Genomic DNA, 25,313 nt, shown 5'->3' with positions numbered 1-25,313 from the left:
GTTCACAGCTGAGAGGAGGGAAATATTTTTGGATGGGTATTTGTGCCTTGAGAGCTGCAAAGAAGTGAAACAGCATGCCTCAGTCCTATAAAATCAAGGAGGGTGGTCTCCTTTTAATCAGTCTGCTGGTTCTGTGCCGCTTGTAGTCACTGCAGCTCATTTCTCCCCAATAGGCCCATGATTCAAGAGAAGATTAAAGTTCTGGGTGAAGCCGGACTTTCTCAGACCAATTTTTCAGAAATGGCAGAAGCCACTGATTATTTCCACAAGGTAACACCAGCACATGACTCCTTGCCACTGGGGCGGGGTGGGGGGGGGGTGTGCATTAAGTTGTCTGCTCAGCCCTTGGGTCCTGAGAGAGAAGGTGTGGATGCCTCCTGGGGATTTCCCCCAGCCTCGTGCAGATAGGCGGCCTTACGGTAGCTCAGTAGCTCATCTGGAAACCTCGATGTCCTCTCCTTCTCATGGAACTGCCCAGAATCAGAAGGGGAGTTAAATCAGCAAAATCTTTGAGTGACAGGAAGACCAGAGAGTCTGAGGATTTGATCTTTCATTTACATTCATTTAGCAACTAAAGGCTTCCTTTCAAATGTAATTATTGAGATAAATAATACTCAGATCATTTTTTCCTTTTTTTTTTTTTGAGAGAGAGGGGGCACAAGTAAGTGAGGGGCAGAGAGAGAGGGAGAGAAAGAGAATCCCACGAGAGACAGTAAGAGCAAGAGAGAGGGAGAGAGAGAGAAGCGGGCTCACCTGAAGCAGGACTTGAACTCGTAAACCCCGAGATCATGACCTGTGCTTAAGTCAGATGCTTAACCAGACTGAGCCACCCAGGTGCCCCACAGAGATCATATTTTTAAATGTAGAGTGTAAATTATCCTTATAGATAGAAACAGTTAATAAGCTAATTTTAAAACAACCTTAGTTTTGGGGTGCCTGGGTGGCTGAGTTGGTTAAGCATCCGACTTTGGTTCAGGTCATAATCTCACTGTAAGTGGGTTCAAGCCCCGCATCGGGCTCTGTGCTGTCAGCTCAGAACCAGGGGCCTGCTTCAGATTCTGTGTCTCTTTCTCTTTGTCCCTCCCCTGCTCACACTTTTTCTCTCTCAAAAATAAATTAAAAATCATTAAAAAATAATAAATTGAAAATTTCAAACACTTAATTTAAAAACAAATAAGACAAACTTACTTTTGAGCTTTTTAAAGAACTCTCAAATTCAGTTGGATGGTAAATATTTTAACAGAGCCTTGGTTATCATATGCCCTTTGAAAAGAAGGAGGCTTATTTTTAAAGGATTCTGAATTGGTGCGAATGAATTTATTTAGAACTCATTTATCATACTGCCCTTACCATCACTTACTCTGAATTAGTGAAGAATTTCTGCCTATGGTACAAGTGCGAGATAATATAAATGCAGTTTATCAATATTTGTTTTGATTGATAATTACATCTATTTTTTTAATTAAAAGAGGGCTGAAAATTTCATCAACTAGTAGGAAAAGAAGACGTTGCCTCCTAGTAGGAGGTAAAAGCAAAAGAGTTTATGTCTTGCTGAGATAGCCTGCCTTCCGAGAGGGGAAGTGGAATACTAATCTGATCTTGGAACTTCCTTCCATTAATCATGCATGCTCCGAATTAGCTCACGGTCTTGCCACCATCATAATCAAATGCAGGCTAACAGTTGTTTTACTTGGAACAGGCTGCCTTGTGGGGCAGCATTTCTTTGACCTTGCAGTTCCTTCAGACAGAGGCCGATGAGACTGTTTCTGGAGGAAGACACGTGGATCACGTGAGGCTGACCTTAATGACCTTTAATATCACTCCTCCTGGGGAAGGCTAGGGTCCTGAAAGGCAAGGGAATGTTGGATGCAGGTTGATTGGATAATCTGGAGCTCTTTGATCAGGTTTCAAGGACTTAGCGTCACCAGTGCCGAGGGCTTTCTGGTAAGGAACAGTGAGGAAATAGAGGCCAGCTAGGTTGAGACCTGATTAGAAAGGGGCTGAAAAACCAGGTAAGCTACTTTAGCATCAGTGAGGTAGACACGGGGACCCCAGGATGTGACAAGAAGATCCTGTTCAAGGACAGCCTGGGGCAGAAGTCAGCCTGGCAGAGACCTGCCAGGGATTGAAATGGGAAGAGGCCTACAGGGGAGCCATTGCAAATCCGTGCAGGTGCCCAGTGACACGGTCTGAGTGAAGGGTGTGCCTGTGGAGCATCGCGGAGGGAACAGACAGGAGAGGCAGACTGGCTGCCAGTTTGACGTAGGACATTCACGGTCGGGACACCCTGGTGATCGCAAGCCAGGGAGATGAGAAAAATGGTGGGGAACCATGAAAACTGGGCTTTTCGGAAAGAGCTGCTGGTGGGAGGATGTAGGATTGAGAGGAGAGATGGTTTTGGTTTAAACAGCTTTAGTTTAATGGGACCGGGATGTCCGCAGAGATCCTGAAAATGTCCCTCTGGATGGAAAGACGGTCAGGGTCAGGAATTCACACTTGCGAGAGGACAGCAGAGGGGTAACAGCGAGCCCATCGCTGTTGTCGCGAGCCTGTCGCTGTGGTTGTAACTGCCGGGCATGACGTGACACTGTGTCGTTGCCGACTGCGTACCTGTGGAGTTGGTGGGCGTATGAAACAAGTGTGGGAATCTGCTCATCGGTGTGTCAAGTATATGTCTGTTTTATTAATCACTCTGAAAATTAGGGGTAAGCCGTGGCTGAGCACACTGCTTTGGCGTTGAATTACAACTTAACTATTAGCCCTTGGTGGAGAATGGCTTTGCGGGAAGTGAGAGCTTGGGAGCAATTTCAATACCGATTTGGAAAGCTAGAAGGCAGAAAACGTTTCCAACAAATATTATAGTTTGAGAGTGCGTTCTTCAGTTGCTCTCACACCGTTTCTTCCTTTTCCTTCTTTCCTTTTTTTTTTTCTTTTCCTTTACCCCACGAGTAGCAGAGAAGAAAAGATGTCAGGTGGTAAGTCCACCTGGGGCTGCACCGGCCATCGTGCGGCACTGGACGACGTAAAACGTGCAGCCCCCACCTCTGTGTCTCCCTCCCAGAGGAGGAGGCGGTGGGGGGGGCAGTGCTGGAGCCCACACTCTTCTGCTCATCGCTTGTTTCCTCTCTCTGATGAAGGACCCAAAGCAGCAGCAGATCTACGACTTCTTCCAGAAGTCCTTTGAGGAAGACGGAAGCGACAGGGAGCTCCTGGAGGCTGCAGAATCCTTTGACCCTGGAAGTTTCCAGGACCTGGGAGGCATGCTGGACGAGAGCACGTTGACGGACAGCCCCCTGAAGAAAAGGAGATTTGAATTTTTTGATAATTTTGACAGCTTTACCTCTCCCCTGTAAGGGGGGGGGGGGGAAGGCATTTAAAAATCATGGAGTTCATTAAAATAAAGTGTTTTGTTTTTAAAGCTTGCGTTCCTCTTGACATAACAGCAGTGCTGGCGTCTGTCTTCAACCCAGCGCATGACCAGGCCAACGGTCAGCATTTTCTTTCTGGCCTTTCTATGTGGATCTGCTTGGGTCTTAAGCTTGGCTTTTCTAGCTGAGAAATAGAGACAGCAGACTGTAGTTGTGATACTTCATGTTCTTTGAGTAACGAGCCGTGTCCCACACAACCCCTGAAATCTGGATTTTTAAATGTATCGATTCACCAAGTGTTTATAGAGCACCTACTATGTGCCCGGCAGCGTTCTAGGTGCCAGCAATAACTCACCAAACAAAAGAGAGAAAGTTCGTGCCTTTGCAGAGGTGATATCACAGGAGGGGTAATAGTTCTACATCCTACAAAGAAAAGTAAGGAGGTAAGGGCAGAGAGCAGGAGTTGACAAGCTTTTTCTGTAAATAGATAGTGAATAGTTCTGGCTTTATGGGCCAGGTTGTCTCCGTTGGAATGACTCACCTGTGCTGCTGTAGGTCAGAACAACCAGAGGTAATCCAGAAACAAGTGATTATGCCTTTCTTTCAGTAAAACTTTGTCATGGGCACTGAAATTTGAATTCATATGGTTTTCATATGTCATGAATTATTCTTTTTATTTAAGTTTACTTATTTTGAGAGAGAAAGAAAGCACAAGTGGGGAAGGGGCAGAGAGAGAGAGAGAACTCCAAGCAGACTCTTCACTGTCAGTGTGGACCCCCACTTGGGGCTCAATCCCACGAACCATGAGATCATGACCTGAGCTGAAACCGGATGCTTAACCAACTGAGCCACCCAGGCGCCCCATGAATTATTATTCTTTTGATTTATTTTTAGCCATTTAAAAACATGAAAAGATGTGCTTAGCCCACAGGCCATACGAAAGCAGGTGGTGGGCCGGACTTGGCCCTCGGAGCAGTTTGCTAACTCCTAGTCTAGAGACGCACAACCCAGTAGAGATGTAACACAAGCCACAGACATGATTATAATTATCTGAAAGTGTTTTAAAAAATAAAGAAGGATCAAATTAGTAATATTTTCTTTAACTTGATATATTTGAAATATTGTCAGTTCACCATTTATAATCACTATTAAAAACTTACTGAGAGGGGCGCCTGGGTGGCTCAGTCGGTTGAACGTCCGACTTCAGCTCAGGTCATGATCTTGCGGTCTGTGAGTTCGAGCCCCGCGTCGGGCTCTGTTCTAACAGCTCAGAGCCTGGAGCCTGCTTTGGATTCTGTGTCTCCTTCTCTGTCTACCCATCCCCCGCTTGTGCTCTGTCTCTTAAAAATAAATGTAAAAAAAGAATTAAAAAAAAAAAAACCTTAACTGAGAAACTTTCTATTACCTTTTTTTCTTTTTTTTGTAATGCTCAGTCTTCAAGGCTGGGTGTGTATTTGACACCATCCCAGTCTGGACTGGCCACGTTTCAAGTGCTCATTTCCAGCGGACTTGGGGCTGGTAGCTCCTGTGTTGGGCAGCACAGGGTTAGAAAGTGGTGAGGGGTCTCACGTGGCCAGAGTAATAGGTGATGTCAGTGTAGAGACAGACAGAGGCCAGTGATGTGGAGCCCCTGTGTCGGGTAAGAAACGGGATTTAATTTTGTACGTGAAACCACTGACTGGTTTTGAGCAGGGATAGGAGGCGATCTGATTATGTTTTTAAAAGATCCCTCCAGTTTGTGGATAGAAAATCGTTGAGGAAGAGCGGGCAACGGAAGAGTTCGAGAGGAGGCTGGTGGACTGTGGCAGCCGACGCGGGGTGTGTCGTGCAGAGCAGAGGAGTGAAGGAAGCGAGAAGTGCTTGGGTCGGACACATTTTGACTGTAGAGCTGAAAGAATTTGAGCTGGATTGACGGACAGGCATTGGAGGAAGGAGGAGTCAGTACTTAGACTTAGGATTTTGCCTGTGCAAAGCTGTCGTGCCACTGACGGAGATAAAGATGGGGAAGGGTAGGCCGGGGTGGGGGGGCAGGGCAAAGTCAAGGGTTTGGTCATGGACTTGTTGAGTTTGAGATGGAGACGCCTTCCAGGAGGGAAGCTTGCTGCCCAGCTCCAAGGAGCACGACTAGCCTGCACCAGGCCACAGTTTCCGGTTGGTGCTGGTCCACAGAAAGCCACTTTGAGCTTACACCCTTCCTAGGGCACCCAGCATCGGTGACTGAACAAGGTGGGCACGAACACTGGGCCCCTTGGACATCTCTGGTTAGTAGTATTCGCTGCAGAACTGCCCACTGGGCACTGGGCTGTCTGAGGCTCCAGTTCACCTCCTTCTGGCCACACTGTTTCCTCCCCTTCCTTTCACAGACACTGATCTCTAATAAATATGCTGTACCCCAAACTCTGTGTGTTCCTGGAAAACGCAACTTGGGGCAAGATCCAAGTGGTGATGTTCCATAGGCCGTAGGATTTGAGTCTCCAGCAGAGGAAAGTTACAACAAGGGCTGTGAATTCTGCCCTCACCAGATTTAGTGGTGTTTATTATAGTCTTGGGGCTGGATGAGACCACCAAGCAGGTAAGGTGGCTTCAGGAAAAAAGATCTGACTGACTCCAGAGCACTCCAACATTTAGGGTTGGGAAGAAGATAAAGGAGACCAAGCAGCAAAGAGGGGGACAAAGAAAATGGGTGTCCAGGAAGGGATTTTAAAAAGTGTTTAAGGGGCGCCTGGGTGGCGCAGTCGGTTAAGCGTCCGACTTCAGCCAGGTCACGATCTTGCACTCCGTGAGTTCGAGCCCCGCGTCGGGCTCTGGGCTGATGGCTCAGAGCCTGGAGCCTGCTTCCGATTCTGTGTCTCCCTCTCTCTCTGCCCCTCCCCCGTTCATGCTCTGTCTCTCTCTGTCCCAAAAATAAATAAACGTTGAAAAAAAAAAAAAAATTTAAAAAAAAAAAAAAGTGTTTAAGTGGCACCTGGGGGGCTCAGTCGGTGAAGCATCTGACTTCGGCTCAGGTCATGATCTCACCGTTCGTGAGTTTGAGCCCCACCTCAGGCTCTCCACTGTCAGCACAGAGCCCTCTTCGGACCCTTTGTCCCCACCTCCCACCAGCCCCCCACCACCCCCACTCTCTACCCCTCCCCAGCTTGTGCTCTCTCTCTCTCAAATAAACAAACTTTTTTTTTTTTTTTTAAGTGTTTCAGGAGTGGCCGGGTGGTTCAGTTGGTTGAACGTCCAACCTCGGCTCAGGTTATGATCTCACAGTTCGTGGGTTTGAGCCCCATGTCTGGCTTTGTGCTGATAGTGCAGAGCCTGCTTTGGATTCTCTGTCTCCATTTCTCTCTGCCCTCCCCAACCCCTGTACACGCTCTCTCTCGCTCGCTCTTTCTCTCTCAAAAAAATAAATATTAAGAAAAAGTGCTTCAAAAAGGAAGGAGTTGGGGCTTTAATCAGTATTACTGAAGGACAGTGGGCCAGATTTAAGTGAAGTTTAGAGTTAGCCCAATTTTCTTAGCAGCAATGCCAGATGCCTAAGGTGTTCCAGCTCGATTGTGCGTGCATTTGTTCACTGGACTTGGATGGTTTTTGCTTCTGTGCTGTTGGCTAGGGGCCAGGCGCTGGGCCGAACACATGTTTTGACACAATGAACCCCATCTTGGAGGAAGGTAGTTATATTTTCATTGTGCAGATGCAGAAACCGAGCCACGGAGTCCCAGCTAGGGAGTGGCAGGGCAGTACCCCCCCCCCCACCTGCCAGTCCACCCCCTCCAGAGCCCACCTAGGGCAGGGGCCCGGCTCATACAGCCGTAGCCTCAGTGGTGCTCTGGCGGGTCTGTGAGCAGTTTACCGAGTGGCTCCCTTCCTGAGGGGCTCAGCCCTGGCTGTGAACCTGAGCTGGCCTCTCTGTGGGTTCCCAGCTAACTCTGCTCAAACTAGAAACTGGAATGCACCACTTTCTTGTGCCTTTCAACCCCTTTCCTGGGCTTCTAGACAGCTCCAATTGAGAGAGGGAGCTCTGAGAGCCACCCGAGCCCCTTCGCTGCTGTCCAGGGGCAGTCAGGCATACTGACCTGTCAGTACCATCGGGACCGTGGGGCCATGTCCCGTGTAAGGCTCTGGCCTTGGGAAATAATGGGGAGGATACTGACTTTCTGCCTTCCTCGGTCAAACCTGGCATTTGATGACTGAGCCTCCTATTAATTATTGTGTTGATCTCTGGCTGTGAGCTTCTCTGCCGGGTCAGAGCTCCTCAGGAAATCCAGCCCGAACATCTGTGTCTAAGGGGCCTGAGTTGCTTCTCCCGTCTTTCTGAGGACTGTGGAGATGAGCTGCATTCCGCCGGCTTCTCCTGCCATGAGGAGCCCTGTGGTGGTGCCACATCTCCATAGATAATTAGGCCTTTGGTTTCCTCCTTCCTTCCTGAAACAAGAACGACCCAGTGTTACCTAGAGAAAATCCAGAGTCAGAGGCCTGAGAGAGGATGCTTGTCTGGGCTCTCATCTAGGCCACTTGAAGTGGTCTTTTACTATCTCACTTCCAGCTCTCTGTTTTATTTTTAAATTTTGTTAGCTGTACCAGTTTTTCTATAATAGTGACAGTGACCTGTTGGAAGCTTACAGAGGATAAGTATTGGGTCTATCTAAAGTTTACTCTAACTTTGTCCTAAATATATATCTATATCTATATCTATATCTATATATCTATATCTGTATCTGTATATGTGTATATGTATGTGTATATATACACATATACAGATATAGATATAGATACATATACACATATACATATACATACATACATACATAGATATGTATGTATCTATATATGTATACATAGATATACATATATAGATACATATACACATATACAGATACAGATATAGATATATAGATATATGTATATATATATGCAGTGTTGTTTAGAATTCCCGAGCATTGTTAAATTAATAAATCCCTGTTTTGTTCACCTCGTGGCCTGGTGGCCCTCGAGATGCTGCAAAAGGTGTCAGAGCAATGCCTGCTATTGGGAAGGTTTGCCCTTGGTCCTTACAACTTGGTGTGCATGTTTGAAACCCCCATTTCTCCATCGTCTTAACAAATATGGCCTGTTGAGCCTCCATTAGAAGCCCCTAGTTAAATCTCCGTTTCAGCCGCTCTGCAGAAGAACTGTCTCTGAGATGCCCCTGAGGCCCTCCAAAGCAAATTCTATTGACACCATGAAGCCTGTATATTCTAAGTTATACCATCCCAAAGGTGCCTCGAAACTTTGTTGAGGACAGTTCAGCCATTACTGTGTGGTTCAGAAAAGACACTTAGACTTACTCATGGAGACTGGATGCCTTTGGGTTCAAGGAAGGATTTCCACACTAATTCCTTTTCCTCCTTTCTTTCACAGCTCAGTCCAAACACACCTGCCACCATCCACTGTTGTTTTCTGGAAATGTCAGCTGTAATAAAAAAATCTGGGCCCATCTCATCCCACTTCCTGCCCCTGCCATCGGTGGTGCCCTCAGGGCCCCCTAGGCCCCCTGGAGTAGGCTCTGCCTCCCCTCACCAGGGCCATTATTCCCTGAGTGACCCTGGTTAATTTCTGCCTCCAGGCTGGCATCAGGAAGACTAGAGGGAGCGAGGGATCCTGTGAGCCTTGATCCATTTGTATTTGAATTATTGGGTCTTTTCCTTCTTGGCTTCCCACGGGCCTTTTTCTAGGTCAGAGGGAGAGCTAAGAAACCCAGCTGGCGGCGCCTTCCCCTCACCGCTGACTCTTAGGTTTTGCCTTGTCTGTGCATTCTTGTCTATTGGAATCCTGACCCTTTCTGAAGCTCTTTTTAGGTGACATTTAAACTGTAAGAGGGAGGAGCATCTGGCTGGCTCAGTCGATTAAGCGTCCTACTCTTGATCTCGGCTCAAGGTCATGATCTCACGGTTCATGAGTTCAAGCCCCACGATGGGCTCTGGGCTGACAGTGCAGAGCCTGTTTGGGGTTCTCTCCCTCGCTCTCAAAATAAAAGCAACTTTAAACTATAAAAGGGATGGAAAGAAGTCCAACCTTATTTCCTAGCCTACCCTCTCACTTCTTACCAACACAGGATTACAAAGTTAAAAACAAATGGCACGGAAGCTTAAAGAGAGTTTGTTGGAGTACTCTCCCATACCTAGGTGTTATTTTGGTTTTGTGTTTTCCTGTGAGGTCCCAGTGAAGGAAATGGATTCCTAATCATAGCAGAAAACACCGAGAAGCCTGTGAGTCACAGTATTTGGGATATTATGACAGCCAACAGTTACCTGGTTTTACAACACCCTCTGCCCCCACATTCTCCCCCCCCATTCACATGATTTATTGAGTGCCACGGACTCTTCCTCTTTGTTCTTAATCCCCCCCCTTCTGGGGTGAAATATACACAAAAGAGCTCGTAAAATAAATTTACAGCTTAACAAAATATTACAAAATAAACCCTCATGTAACCATAACCCCAAGGTTGTGAATGTAGTATGTTCTAGAAGCTTTATTTATTTATTTATTTTGCTCTTAATGCTTAGATCTACAATCCAATTGCAGTTTATTTTTGTACAGGGAGCAAGGTAAGGTCGGGATTAATTTTTTTCCACATGAATATGCAGTTTCTCGGTGTCATATTTTGCTTCTAAGTTTATGTATTTATTTTGAGAGAGAGAGAGCCCACGAGCAGGGCAGGGGCAGAGAGAGAGGGAGAGAGACAATCCCAAGCAGGCTCCGCACCGTGAGCCCTGACGCAGAGCTCAAACTCATGAACCGTGGAGGTCATGACCTGTGGAGGTCATGACCCAAGCAGAAACCAAGAGTCAGACGCTTAACCAACTGAGCCAGTCAGACGCTTAACCAACTGAGCCAGTCAGACGTCCCTCAAAATCACTTATTGAAAAGACTGTCCCTTCATTCAGTGTCTGCACTGCCTTTTCACTGTTATAAATTTGATATAAAAATTAATCTAAAAATATGTAAGTAAAAAAATGAAAGCCCTCCACTCTCCTTCCTCCTATTCCTAGCCCTACTTCCTACAGGTAGTAACCAATATAAACAATTTGGGATAGAGCCTTTGGTAATTTACTCCCTATGCATATAAATATATGAATATACATAGAATTGTTTTCACAAAAATTGTATCAAACATTTCGTACTAAAAATGGCTCATTTCACATAATATATTTGGCCACTGTTTCATACTGATTGACCTTATCTCTTTCAAAAGTCACCAAGTAACTCCCATCCTGATGGATGCATTACCTGTGTCAACGCCCCGTGAAATGTCCCTTTAAAACAAAAAGCAAACAACTAGGGGTGCTGGGCTGGCTCAGTCGTGGAGCATGCAACTCTTGATCTTAAGGTTGTGAGTTTGAGCCCCATATTGAGTGTAGAGATTACTTTAAAAATTAAAAAAAAAAAAAAAAGCAAACAACTAGGATGATGTTTGTGGAAAGAAGAGAGGAGGGAATGAATCCACATGCTGAATCCATTTTGGACACCTGGTTCTTTTTAGGTGTTAAGGACTTGACCTTGGCAGGGCTCACCTTCCCCTTGCTGAATCCCCTGCCTGGTGTAGAGGTCGACCCACAGGGCTCTTGACATTGTGTGCAGAATTGTATCTTGTCCGTGGCCACCAGGCACTTCAGTGAAGGGCAAGCAAGAGCTCTTTAGACACGAAGTGAAGGAACAGCGTGGAGCCTGGGACTCCAGGATAAACCCTTCTGGTCTCCAGCATGAGATAAACTGGGCATGATGCTTGAACCCCAGATTTCTTTCAAGAATAAAAGGTTCCATATGCCCCAAAGAGAACTGGTTGGCTCAACAGCTAAAAGAACTCTCCTCTAGAGGCAACTTTTAACTTCCTTTTCTAAAGGCCAGAGTGAATTTTGATTGTTCCTGAGGAGCAGGGGTGACTCAGCAGAGATTTTTACTGAGACTTTTATGGGTACATATTAATCTCTACACCTGATGGTCGTCTGAGGGGAATGGAGATTTATTAGCCCACAGATAAGACAAATTGAGACTTTGTGCACAGTTCTCTGAAGCCACTTAGACCTGATTTCACGAGAGCCTTATTTGCACACCCTCAAGCTTGCTATTTAGAGAATTGTTCAGTTTTAACAAAATTGCTCTGGGCATGAACAATTTCCTCCTACTATGGAGTGTCTCATTTTCAGCCACTCTATCGCATTCTTACTCATGCATTCTGTCTTCTCTTGCTCTCTCTCAGACCCCCTGAAGGCCAGAGTCTAGGTGGCTACACAGGGGATGGCGTGGGAAGATGGTCAGTTTGCTAAATGATGATCTGAACTAAGCTGTCGAGCCAGCCCGGGAGGGCTCACCTCAGTGTGGGCCGCTCCCGGGCAAGGCTGGCCCTGCTTATACCTCACCCAGGGCCAGCCTGCAGGCACAGACAGGAAGAGACGGACCATCGCAGTGTTTGTTTCTCAACCCTTCTTCCACCAGTCCCATTTGTTTGCACCACTAGGAATGTATTTTTGCTTTAATTTATAGTTTTCTAGAAGCAGGGCATAGTTTTGGTGGAGGTTTCCAGAAATCATCCCCCAAATGCAGTGCATTTCTCTCCTGAGGGAGGAGAGACTTGCTCCCTCAGCCCCTCGAGATTCTTCCACCTAAAGGGGTAGAGGGTACATGGAGCCTGGGGTGGAACGGGGAGATTTTGAGCACATCCTATTCCCCCAGTGGGTCTCAGGTAGCAGTAGCCATGACTAGAATAGTTTCATTGTGCCCAAGCTAAAAAAAAAAAAAAAACAAAAAAACTTAAGGGAAAAAGAGATGCGCATATTTTTAAGGGAAAGTAGAAAGCAGAAAGCAGATGTTGTTGACCCCTGAACAGAAAATAGGATTGAAAAAGCAGCCAAGGAAACAGCTTGAAGCTTGTGATATAGTAGACAGAACACTGATCTGGAAGTCTTTTATTGGGCAAGTCATATGACCTCTCTGGGCCTCAGTGTCCAGCTTGGAGATCATCAAGTCCAGTGCCTCATTGTAGAGTTGGTCACTGCTGAGAGGCAGGGAGGTGGTTCTCCAGGCCATGTAGGGACTGTGGCTAACCAAAAGTGTCATCCCACAAGGTAGTCGCAGAGTCTGGTTTGGACCAAGTGCCAGAGACCTAATTACAAGTTAAGTACATTTTCTGTTATGAGTTTTCAGTGCACTAAATATTATGACTTGGAGTGATACATGCTAATAATTAAGAGAACTGACTGGAGGATCAGGCAGACCTGGATTTGAGTTCTAGTGTCACCGCCAATTGCTATGTGACCTCGGGCAAGTTACTTAACTTCTCTGAATCTTAGTTTCTTCACCTGGAATAATAATAGTAATAGTTACAACTGTATAGTGTTTGGTATGTTGTAGGCACTGTGGCAAACACTTTTCATGCATTTAATTCACTGACTCTTCACAACAACTTCTAAGGTAGGTATTATAATTATCCAGATGGTACACTTGAAGAAACTGATGAAGAAAAAGCAAAATAATTTGTCAAGAGTTCCCACAAGGGTTAAGTAGCAGAGTCCTGCTTTGAACCCAGACCTATGTATCTAACCATGACACAAGATATCCTCTCTTTATCCTACTAATGCAGAAAACGACTGTTACGATTTCAAAAGGATCATAGGAAAAACCTCCTTCAGAGCTATCATCAGTTTGCAATTTTATGACTGGTGAATGTGGTCCCATGACTGTCTCCTGGCTGGGCTGAAATTCTGAGAATGGAGTCTCGTTATTCCCCATTTTGCCAGCCACCTGCACGGGGCCCGCGATTTTTAGAAGGTATAACGTAGAAAGCAGTAAGACTTGGAATCATAAGCTTTAAGCACTTCTGTAAGCCAAATGCCAGCGAGCAAGTCACTTAAAATCGGAACCTTCCCTTGTCCGTACAATGGAGGAAATCGTACCTGCCTTGCAGGACTTTGTAACATACGTGTAAGATAACGTGGATGTGTGAAGCGTGCTTCGTTTGTTGCCACAATCTGCGAATCAGGGCAACCCTGGCGGCGAGAAGACGTCTTGCCACACCCCCCGGGAGGCTTCCGGTGCGAGGAAACCTCCGGAGCATAGAGTTCAGTTCCTAGCTGGGCCTCCCATTCGCCACTTCCGCCCGCTCGCCTAAAACCGCGCTTGCGCAGTGAGTCTCTTCCTCTCTGGGCTCGGGCCTAGTTTGCGGCGACATGGTGAGTGTTGGTGCCGCTGAGGCCGGGAGTTCCATCCGCCCGCATCTGACCTTTTCTTGGTTTCTTCGCCCTAGCTCGGCCTCTGCTTACCCCGCCCTGCCCCGCGTCGTCCTTGGCTTCCGTGCCTTCGCCGCCCCGCTGGGACGCCGACCGGGGCGGAGGGGCGGGGGCGACTTGGTGGCGCCTGGCCCCTCCGGGCCGGGTTAACAGAGTGCCGTGGGAGCATCGGGCCCGCTCCTGGCCCTGGTTTTGCAGGGTGGAATGAGGGGGAGCTAGGTCACAGGCGGAGGCTGGGGGATTGGAGGAAAGGGGTTTGGCGGGGGCAAGGTGTCCGTCCTGGGTCCTAATATGGCTGGTTTCTCTCTCAACTCGTAATAGGCTAAACGCACCAAGAAGGTCGGAATTGTCGGTAAATATGGGACCCGTTATGGTGCCTCCCTCAGGAAAATGGTGAAGAAGATTGAAATAAGCCAGCACGCCAAGTACACTTGCTCCTTCTGTGGCAAGGTAAGGCGGTCGGTGTCTGGTGGAGGGAGGGAGGGGAAGGCTTTCTTCCGAAGTGAGCCCTCTCGTGAAGGAAGTTTGTAAACCGTGTGCCGATTCTGAGTTGCTGAGCAGTTAGATTTGCGCATGCTGACGTTTGCTGATCAGTTACGGGACGTTAGGGTATTGTTGATACCTGTGGATTTTGCAAAATGCTTTTTGAGAACCAAAGGGTAAAAAACTTGACACGGAGCCCCGGCCCACGCCAGACCTGCGTTGGGGGAAATGATTGTGTCCATTTTGTCTACTGGGGTTCCGTAAAATTTTGTGGGGTGCAGAAGTACTGTTTTGGGAGAAGATGGAGGGGGTCTGTCACATCACTGGCCATAAGGCACCATGAGGAATGCAAATTTTGCATTAGAGGACTTAAGGGTATTAGAAACACGTAATCTCATAACAGTGCATCAGCTTGGATTTCCTAATGTAAATCAGACACCTGGATGTGTGTGAGATAAAAGACTTTTCATTGGTTCACAGGGAAAATTGATTCTCTTTTACAGACCAAGATGAAAAGACGAGCTGTGGGGATCTGGCATTGTGGTTCCTGCATGAAAACCGTAGCGGGTGGTGCCTGGACCTACAAGTGAGTCCATTTCTTTGTGGCATTTGCAAGTGTGTGGGTCACGACAGAATTCAGGTTTGGGGCCGAATGGGCTAGTTTTAACTCTCTAGGAGACTGAGAAAGTGAGCGTGCTTTTGCGTCTTCCATGACTCCTTGAGAGCTGTGGTTTATGTTCAGTTATTTAAGGTATAGAAACAAAACTACTGAAATAAAGTCTGACTTTAGAATTGTATAGGGTCCTAAGGGTCCTCACTGAGCGCTATGATACTGTAAGCCCATTAGCAAGACTGGGTGCATACTGAAGCTTGACTTGTAATGCAAGCTGTTTTTATAAAAATTAGGTCACTTAGCTCATCACTGTATCTGGAATCACGAGGCCTCCTGCACCACTACGCCTTTGCCTTCCTAAACAGAGTTGGCTGGACCCTGACAAGTGCCCCGTAATACTGCTGAGATAAATCTGTCTGTGCTGGTTATTGATTGAGTGGATTCGAGTTAATCCATTTCTGGGAATTGAAGCCGCCGTCGAAGGCCTCTAATCTTGGAATGCATTGCCTTCCCTGAAGGCTGATGTGTTCTTCCTTTAGCCAGTAGGTAGACGCGAGATGTCAGTACACTAGCCGCCTACATATAAAATGATAAGACTAGTGTGGTTGAGGAACCGATTTTTTTTTTAATGTTTATTTCTGAGAGAGAGAGAGAGACAGATTCCGAAGCAGGCTCCAGGCTCAGCTGTCAGCTCAGAGCCCGATGCAGGGCTTGAACCCACAAACCGCGAGATCATGACCTGAGCCGAAGTCGGACGCTCAACTGACTGAGCCACCCAGGCGCCCCAAAGAATTGAATTTTTAACTTTATGTTGATTTAAAACAATGGTGTGTGGGTGCATAGGTGGCTCAGTCAGTTAAGCTTCTGACTCTTGATCTCAGGGTTGTTGACTTCAAGCCCTGCGCTGGGCATGGAGCTTACTTAAAAAACGAAAAGCAAAAATTGCAAAATTGCAGCAGTGTAAAATACTGAAAAGTGTTGAAATGATAGTTTTTATATATGTGTCTTGTGGAGATTTTATGAGGGCAAGAAGGAAAGTGGAGACTAGGGTGCTGTCTTGGTTGTGATGATAAAGTTCCTGTGCCCACCGTATGTGATGGTTATGGGTTTTCCAAATAAAGTTCCTGAATCTTTAGGTGTAACTTTTGTAGTCATTTTAATAGCTGCCTTTCCAAAATATACTTTATTCTATTCTACCTATTTTGACATTGTTTTCTTGATATTTCTAATGTATTATACCATCTTAACAGTTTATTAGTTTTTTCTGGCATTCTGTCCATTCCCTTTTACTGAGTTTAGGTCAGCCTCTTGCAACCATTCATTCCTCCCTGTTCCTTTTTTATGCTGCTTGATAAATGAGATGCATGAAATTAAATTGCCTGTCTAATCCTGCAAGAGCCTGAAGACAAGACTCATTGTTCAAGGATGCCATCGTCGTTAAGATTGAACTGTTAAAAGGCAGGATTTACTCATGCCATTTCACATGTTAGTGTAGCTGTGTTGGAACCAACTTCTGTTTTTCTTTCCAGCACCACTTCTGCTGTCACAGTAAAGTCGGCCATCAGAAGACTGAAGGAGTTGAAAGACCAGTAGAAGCTTCACCATTTGAAACATTGCTAGCCTATAATAAATGGGTTAATTTATATAACAAAATTACTTTGGCGTATTGTTAAACTTATTAATTAGATGTTCCAATTAGTGTTGCATTAATTTTGCTTTCTCAGAAGACTTGGAAATTAAAAATCCTAATTTTCTTGGAAAAGGGTGCTGAGGTGGGTTATCATCATAGCGCATTTTTCTGTAGTCAGATGACATGTGACAAAAATATGAGCCTTAGAGATTAGGTATGCATCTTCGCTTTCTATGCGTGTATCCTTGCCAGTTCAACTTTGAGGTACATTAGTTCAAGTTGCGCAGACTTTTGTCTTTAGATCAGTTCTTTTTTGTTTTGTTTTGTTTTGTTTCTAAAGATAGGATGGTACGTATTGCCTCCTGACTTCTGGGTGTTTTGTCTTACCACACATTGTATCAGCATCTGCAGAAAATAACACGGAACAATTTTAGAGCAAATTTTGCAAAATTCCACACCATTCTCCATTTTTCTGTTTGCATAGAGGATTGACAGGATTGAAGCGCTCAAGCTGATCCAGATGGTCCGTCTCACTAATAAACAGTGAAGTTCCATAGAGGAATTCAAGAGTTGTGAATAGGTCATGGTTATGATGTAACCTTTTTCCCCCTTTACTCGAGAATTATGTAGTTCTCTGCCAGTTTTGCCAGTTTGCCTTTTCTCAGCCCTGTCTAAGCTGCCATGTGTGGTAAGGATTCCTTTGCCTCCTAACAGGTATGTCTGTGTACACTTCAAAGACAGTGATTCTTTGGGAACCCAAATCTGATGTGATAAAAATACGGATTCCCTCTGTCCTTGGACAGAGTACAAATCTTTGTGGATCTTCATGGACTGCCCTTAACTCTCTTTGGCCCATTACTAAATATCTTAAGTTCTCTGTAACACCTGTGTACAGATTTTTTTCCCTCCACTTCAGCATTGGCTCTGGCACGAATGTTACCTCAGGGCAATAATGCACTTGTGTCAAACTCCTGTTAGACCTACATAGCGCTAACTAGAGGTTTGTGTTACTGTTGCCCCCAACAGTTTTGTTCAGTATTGTATCCCCGGTACCTAGTATAATTCCTTGCACATAGCAGGCTTAAGTATTTGATGAGTAAATGTGTGGCTCTCATTTTTGTAACAATGGTGCCTATAACTGAGGTGATTTTGTATTCTGAAACAGAGTACTCTGGGCCAGTACAGATAGGACCAAGATTGATAAATCAGGATTTTTAGACCTCCTGGAAACGTTTGGCACAGGTCTTCAGAATCCCCCGATTTTGCATCGTAGGGAGTTGAACAAACATGAGGTGCCTGGGGTTAATAGGCACCATACTCAGCCAAACTGCTCGGGTAGTTATGTGATCTGTTACTTAACCTGTGCTTCAGTTTCCTGAACAACTCCTGGTAGCAGAATGGAGTAGGTGATGGGAGCTAGGGCTGCTGATTCAGGATCTCATTTGAAGACTTTCTGTGTTGTTACTTTGGGAATTTGGATGTGATTCTGGACGTAATAGAGAACCATTAGAATTTTGTAAGCAGTGAGGTAATGTTTAACATTTGTCAGGCTTGAGTAGTCTTAGGTACTGTGTATCATTTAATCCCACGACAACTTTAGGAAAAGTAGGTAATATCCCCGTTTACACATGAGAAAGTTACGTAACTTGTAAATGGTGGAGCTGGGATTTGAACACTCGCTTTGCTGGCCACAGAGTTGATAATCCTGGAACTTTTTTATTACTTTTAACATGGTTTTTATGATAGTTGAAGAGTAGATTGGGGACATAGAGGCCAGTTAGGAGGCTGTTGAAATAGTATATATTTTGTGGATAAGGAAATAGTTTGATAAGGTTACAGTAGGTGGCGGAGGTAGGGCTGAAAATTAGGTTTCTGACTTTTTAGTCCATGTTTTTCCCACTTGATTACACTGGCTTATGAGCTCAAAAGTATGTTTCTTCTTAATCTGCCTCTTCATAGATTAAAGATCTCCACCTTCATTTTACTCTTAACAGAGCAACTCTACCCCCTGGCTCTTTCAGAACTTTCTATCTATGGGTTTGTACCTCACATTATTGCATTGATTCACGCCACGAAATGACACCTCTGTGTACAAGTGCACGATGTCAGCAAACGTACAGTGATGCTCCATGTTCCCATCTAGCAGCTTGCTGAAACTTACAACCAGACTGACACTGCATCTGGTGTATACTCCCAAGTAAACCGGTAAATGATGACCATGAGCAGGGGCAGGACTGGACGCTTCCAGAGCTTTACTTCTTTTATCAGCAATCCTGATTTTATATATGATGAGACATCTGGTAAATTTGGGTATAGTAGGACGTCTTGAGTGACCCAAACATTTTTCATAAGGCTTTGAAACATCTCTGTGCAGGACCCCCAGTCCAGGCTGCCCCAATTTGCACAGTGACTCCCAGAACTGATTTCAAGTCGTTTGCCTGCATCAGGATGTAAAGGTGAATAAGGCAGGTGTTCCTCACTAAACTTACAGGCTAACTCGTATCGTAAATATTTTTGTGTGCTGTGATAAATGCACAGGTAGCCAGAAAGCCAAAATAGCACATCTAATTGAAAGTTTTGTTTTGGGCTTACAGATGAGGGATGGGAACGAACTACTTAAGAATAGGCCTAGAGACCAAATCCTGGAACTGAGATCTGGGGCTGAGAACAGATTTTAGGAGGGCCCAGCTACAATTGGGAATAACATCAGCAGCAGTTTTGAAATGTAGAAACCAGAACCTAGCTGTCCATACAAAGAAGTTTTTCCGTATTTACAGTCTTAGGAAAACCAAAAGCCATTTTGTAGTTGATAGCACTTAGGGCCAAAACTGAAAACAGGGCAGGGAAACTTATGTGTTCTGGGACGTATCAGTTAAAACAAGTCGGGTCAAATGAATGTGCCACGGTCAACCCTGTAGGTCAGAGAGCCCTGAGAGCAGTGTCAGGACGGGGTAGTACGCCTGACACGGGGAAGACCCACAGATATTCTTGTGGTTCAGCCAATGCAGAAGCTGGGAGGGAGGGGGGGCGGTGGTTAGAGGGTGGAGACCATTAGATCAGCGTGTATTAACCATTCCCTGAAATAGGGAAGAGACAGGATTGCCGGTGACCCTGCTCACTAGCAGGGGTGAAACAACGTGCCTCATTACACTTAAAACTTACTGGTGTGGAAAACCAAGAGTGTTTCAAAGTTACACGTAGCGAGTATATGTCTGTGTGCATATGTGTATGGCAATTCCAGTCAAAATGAATTTTTCTAAAGAGCTCTACAAAATGTTTCTAAATTTTATTTGGAAACAACTAGAAAGGATAAAAAGAAGAAAGTCCACATAGCTTAGTGGTTAAGAACATGGACTAGGGTCAGAAGTAGTTTATATTTCTTATTAGGTAGTGACCTTGGGCAAGTTTACCCTTTTTTGAACTTGTTTCCTCATCTGTAAAATCGATTTAATGGCATTTCCTTCAAACAACAAATGAGGTAATTTTGGTTCCAGATACTGTCCATGTTAAGGTCCAGGAACCCAGGGTAGGTGGGGCCCCAGATCTTGGAGAGGAGTCCTGGGGACACTGGTGCTGTTTGAGTGAGGGTGTCAGGGCAGAGGCCAGAGGGAAACTGCCTGTGTTAGAAAGAAGAGTTAAGATGTGAGGTTCAGGCTGAGGAATCTTCTTTTTTTTAAAAAAAATTTTTTAGTTTATTTTTGAGAGAGAGCACGAGCAGGGGAGGGGCAGAGAGAGGGAGACACAGAATCGGAAGCAGGCTCCAGGCTCTGAGCTGTCAGCACAGAGCCTGATGTGGGGCTCGAACCCACAAACTGTGAGATCATAACCTGAGGGGAAGTCGGACGCTCAACCAACTGAGCCACCCAGGCGCCCCTGAGGAATCTCTTCTAATGTACAGTTTTGGTTCAGGAGGAAAGGGGACTAAAACAAGACCTTTGAAAATAGGAAGCCAGTGTCACACTGTGTGCGTGCATGTATGCCCCTGTGATGTGTACATGGCCACGTGACATGCCAGTAATATGGAGCACTCTTAGGTTAAATTTTTGGAGGCTCTTGTGATATTCTCTTTGGGGGAGGGTTTATTTTGCTCTTTTGTCTTCAATCCACATATGGTGTCCCTGTGAACTTGTCATGGTTTAAGTTGTAGCACATCTGTGATAAGTTTCCAGCAGTATCTTTTCCAGGTGCTCTCCATGGGTATTTTAGTCTAATTGTAGATGACTTAGTCACTTGTCAGCTTACTCCAGCCTGTGGGGAAAACAAGTTCAGGAGTGACTGCATTTGTGCAGGAACCATAAAAGGATTGCCCCAACCACTGTGGGAAAAGGGATGGACAACCGATAGAGTAAATGGAACCAGTCAACTCTCTTCAGAGAGTTTGAGTCAAATGATACAGGAGCTGAGTTAACACTAAGGCAAAGCACTAAGCTTCTAGAAAAGTTCATGGGCTCCCTGCTGCCAGGATCACAGGGCTGCCCCAATTCCCACTTGTTTCAGCTAGAGTTCTTTAGAAGTGTGCATCCAGACTGACTCAGGCTAATGGAAGCAGAAGAGAGATTACTGGAGGATAATAGAGTGCGTCAGGATAGAAGAAAAAGGTCCAAGTTTGTAAGGGAAAGAAACCAGGGCATCTTTTCTTCAGTTATCAATGGGAGATGCTGAGAAACCATCCCTTAAAGGAGTCCCCTGTGGGAGGATCAGATCTGTGTTTTGTCTTTTTGACAGTATTTAAGAGTGAAAAACCTGAAGAAAGCATCTAATTGGCCTAATTGGGGTTATATTTCCATCCCCTAGCACCTTAGTAGACAGTCTCACCAAGACCACACAACAGCAAAACTCCAAAAGGGAATCAGATTGGCTATAATTTTAGGAGGGAAGGTGTCTTTAACATCAAACTTCAATTGTCATTTGAATTGTGTTCTTCCTAAACCATCTAATTTGAAAGTACCATTGGAATTCTGTCTTTCAAACCACCTTGCAAATCACAACTCCTGGAAGAGCACTACAACATTGGCCACGGTCAGAGAAGGAGCTTTTGGAGGTCTGATGATAGGTCATGTCTTGGATTGAGTGGTCAGTGGGTAATGGAATGATGACTCCATTCTGTGGTTTTTACCCCCTTCTCAGGATGTAGTATGGGACTAGATAGACTTAGTAAACGGTGAAGTCTTTTCAACTGTCCCTTGGCCAGTGGAGGAAGGGCTATTAGGTTTGGAAATTGTCAAATGCTATAAACCTGTAGAAATTGTGCTTTCTCCCTGCCCCCAACACATAACACCAAGATAGTAAAATAAAGAATCCCCGGGGAATCACAGATTAATGTTACCACCAAACAACTGAAATTGTCACAAGCAATGGTCTCATTATCATAACCAATTTCAGTTATGATTCTGAATGCAGTTCTATATTGGAGAAAATCAACATGTCTGGCCCTGACATACTGCTGTTAACCTAGCCGATGTTTTCCCATCATGCCTATCAGCAATGTAATCAAAATTAGTTTGCCGTCATGTTACATGGATGGCAGTATACTTTTATTGTTTTACTTCAGAGTTATCAAGTCACATGTTCTCTGTCCTAATCCTGCAGAATCTTGATCATGTTGATCCATTACACTAATGACACAATAATTGGAGTGAGAGGTCAGGATGTATTGTGATCCTTATATGGCTTAGAAGACATGTATATAGTGATGTAGGTCATCTTTGGAATAGTTTCTGAAGTGATAGACAAATTGTTTCTGAAGTGATAGACAAATTTCTTTGCCTTAGACATCCCCAACTGAGAGGGGCATAATGTTGGATCTCTTTGGATTTCAGAGGCAAAACACGTTTAGATGTGCTTCTCTGTCCCGTTTGTGGAACATCCTGTAAGGCTATTGGTTTTGAGAGAGAGTGGAGAAAGAAAGGACTTTGGGGCAGGTCCACGTCACTTTGTTACTTAGTCTATGACCTATCAAATTCGAATAGACTGGAAGTATCAGTGGAAGAGATGTTTTATGATGCTCCAAAAGAAGAATCATAGTACACTGGAGGTTTGGGATTAGTGACTTCTGTTAACATCTATTATCCATTTGAAAGGTGTCTCTTGTTTGCTAGTGGGCCCTGGCAGAATGCCTGAAAATACATCATAGATAATTCTGTGCAACTGAAACTAGCCATTATAAACTTGATGTTTACATAGATACAGATATAGATATAGAGACATAGATATAGATAGATATAGATATAGATATAGATATAGATATAGATATAGATATAGATATAGATATAGATATAGATATAGATATAGATAGAATCAGCTGTGTGCAGTAGCGTTCTATTCTCAAATGGAATCTTTGGATTTGCTAGGTCATAGAGACTAAGTAGCAGAACAACTTGGGCCACAACTTAAACCTGTTCCAGAGTCTTTTCTTTCTCCAGGCAGTGGGCTTAGACAATGGCCAGCTAGTCAGAGAGGTGGGAAGAACAGGAATCAAAGATTGGTGACAAGGATGTTAGTTAAAGGTAAAGATATGCCGATAGAATTTTTAGAATGAAGAGAGTTGATGATGTTTTATCCCATGTAAATGCCCACCAGAAAATATCTACTATGCATATTGCTCTCACTAGCTAGATAAATAAGAACGCTTTCTGTGGTTGTCTGTCATCTGTTTTCCCCAGCCACTACCTTGGTGCTTGTTCAGTAGGCACCGGAACAAAACAATCATGATAGCAGAGATTGAGCCTGCATATGAGCTCAAAAGGATAGATTTCCCCTGGCCAACAGTGACCTGGCTGTTGCCTCTGCTGAGTGGCAAACTGCGACAAGGGAGGCCAGTGCTAAGTCCTAATATGGCCCCATTCCTTAAGGGTACCATTTAGCAAGTGAATGACGTTAGATACCTTCCAAGTCAGCCATTTGTCTTCTTAGGGAAGACGTGTATTATGGGCGAGGATTTTGTTGCCTCTTATGTTATATATTAAGATTTTTCTTTGTTGCCTACAGTAGGTCTGCTAGCATCACCCTTCGTGGACTTGGCAGAATGCCTTATCCATCACGGTATCCCATACAGTATGACAGAGAAGGAAGTGAAGAAATTACACCAACTGGCTCATACTTACGGAAATAATTTTTACCATACACCCCGTTATCCAGAGATAGCTTGCTTAGTAGGCTTAGGTCTGCCAAAGGCTTAGCTATGGAACCAGCTGGGGGTTAACTCATTATGAAGCTAGATACCATCCTAAAAGACACAGTATATGATGCTTCCCACCCCCATGGTCAGGATGCATGGATCAAGTGGGACTCCATTGAGAATTGTGCCAGCTGACCCATCGAAGGCATTTTTGCTTCCCTTGCTTGCGACCTTGAGTTTGGAGATTGTAGTGCCTAAGGAAGTAATGTTTCTTCCAGGGAACGTAACCTTAGTTCTATTTAAATTGAAACCTTGAATTACTTTGGGCTCTTTATGCCACTGTACCAGTAAGCTAGAAAGGAGTTTCTCCAGATACATCACTTTTACTGCCCAGCTCTGTGCTCCAGGAGATTCTCTGCCCTATGTGGGCTGTAGTAGTGGGTTCCCTTGTTCTCTGGCTTCTGGGTAGGTCCAGTAAAAGGAGACACTGGCAGAGGACTTGGCAGGTGAGGAGAAAGTAGTCACGAAATTTATTTCCCCTGCTCCTCCTTGCAGAGCTGCTTCAGGTATAGTGGCCTGAAGAGTCAGCCGTTAGGTGGCTCTTTGCTTATGTCTACAGATTCTCTTTCTGAGATTTAGCACCACTCTTCTCTCCTTAATCCTGCAGGCCTAAAGTGGTAATGTCTCCCCATTGTTACTGGTCCTGGAGGGCTTCCTCCATTATTGATTTCTCTTAACCCTGCCCACAAGGTTGACCTTAGTCCCTTTATTCAGCTCTGCTCAATTACTCCACTTGAACATCCCATCTGTCTTGTGCCAGGACCCTGACCAAATCAGGTGTTTCACAATGACCTGTTTTGACATTTCTGGAGCTGAAATCATATTCTCCTCCAAATTTGTTCCCTATCCTGTGTCCTCTATTATTCTTCCTTCTTATGTTATATATTAAGACATATTATTTTTGTTTCCCAAAATCTCATTTTTTTAGCAACTTACCTCCTCCATTCTGTTGGTTATAGCAGGGTTACCAATAGCAGGATCCTTTCCCTTGGCCACAGAAGGATGTCACATGATACAAACTGGTATAACTGACCAAATTATTTCTGGGAATTTGTAAATTGTGCAGTGTCACACACACAGATGGCTAGTTGGAATTGAGTCTTTTAGTGGAAGTAAGACCATGAATTGCTGCCTCTAAGATTTCCTGAAGTTGCCTCAGTTCTTGCCTTGGTAGTAGCTCTTCCTTTAATTTGGTAAGATCCCACTGTGGAGTAGGACTCCAGTGGTTACACCCTGAGAGAAGTGAACAAGAAATAAGCCCTTACAGGGATTGAAGATGACTTCCAAATCACATAATGGTTGGATTTAGTTAATTTAGAATTACTAGTGCCTTATCTGCCTACAAGAAGCAAATGTAGATCCTCGCTGGGAAAAGAAAAGATACCCTAAACTTCAAGGTGTCTCTACACTTTTTTATATATGAAGTCTGGCACCCAAGTAGAAGTAACCAAGTATACACGGAGACAAGAGAGTTTAATTTAAAAAACCAAGAGAGGAACTTGGCTGACTCATTTGGGAGAGCATGCAGCTGTTGATTGTGGGGTCTTGAGTTTGAGCCCCATGTTGGTGTAGAGATTACTAAAAAAATAAAAAACAAATAAGAAAACAAAAAACCAAGAGAAACAATAGACAACTGAGAAAGACCCACAGGGTATCCAAATAATAGAGTTGTTAGACACTGATTTAAAAGTAACTGCTTAATATAGACAAGGAAATAAAAGGCAAGACTAAGAATTTCATTACAAAAAAAGGACTATTCTTGGGGTGCCTGGGTGGCTCAGTTGGTTCAGTG

At 44.7% G+C, this 25,313-nt stretch overlaps 2 protein-coding genes across 4 annotated transcripts in view; both read left to right on the top strand.

Moving 5' to 3' along the window:
* SMARCAL1 (SWI/SNF related, matrix associated, actin dependent regulator of chromatin, subfamily a like 1) overlaps positions 1-3,418 on the top strand; it is a 54,341-nt gene extending 50,923 nt beyond the window's left edge. For 2 of the 3 annotated variants that reach the window (XM_047084284.1, XM_047084283.1), the window contains exons 17-18: positions 174-270; positions 3,138-3,418. In XM_047084284.1, the coding sequence (XP_046940240.1) occupies positions 174-270; positions 3,138-3,353 (313 nt within the window). In that variant the 3' untranslated portion in view covers positions 3,354-3,418. The remainder of the gene's footprint in view (positions 1-173; positions 271-3,137) is intronic. The other variant, XM_047084285.1, reaches the window with a different exon arrangement.
* Positions 3,419-13,482: 10,064 nt separating this feature from the next.
* On the top strand, positions 13,483-16,367 carry RPL37A (ribosomal protein L37a). The gene is made up of 4 exons (XM_047085311.1): positions 13,483-13,561; positions 13,940-14,068; positions 14,605-14,687; positions 16,244-16,367. The coding sequence occupies exons 1-4, from the start codon at positions 13,559-13,561 to the stop codon at positions 16,305-16,307; spliced, it is 279 nt and encodes a 92-aa protein (XP_046941267.1). The 5' UTR covers positions 13,483-13,558; the 3' UTR covers positions 16,308-16,367.
* Positions 16,368-25,313: the final 8,946 nt, after the last annotated feature.

The sequence above is a fragment of the Lynx rufus genome, unplaced genomic scaffold, assembly GCF_022079265.1.
Source record: "Lynx rufus isolate CCGP_SWC_20201006 ecotype Redwood Valley unplaced genomic scaffold, mLynRuf1.p SCAF_2, whole genome shotgun sequence".
Classification (NCBI taxonomy): Eukaryota; Metazoa; Chordata; class Mammalia; order Carnivora; family Felidae; genus Lynx; species Lynx rufus.
This window is presented reverse-complemented; position numbering and strand designations above follow the sequence as displayed.

What these genes read in the sequence shown, in the direction of transcription:
- RPL37A (XM_047085311.1), top strand. An exon ending in CTTGCTCCTTCTGTGGCAAG is followed by an intron (nt 14,069 to 14,604) that starts GTAAGGCGGTCG and finishes TCTCTTTTACAG; the next exon opens with ACCAAGATGAAAAGACGAGC. An exon ending in GGTGGTGCCTGGACCTACAA is followed by an intron (nt 14,688 to 16,243) that starts GTGAGTCCATTT and finishes TTTTCTTTCCAG; the next exon opens with CACCACTTCTGCTGTCACAG.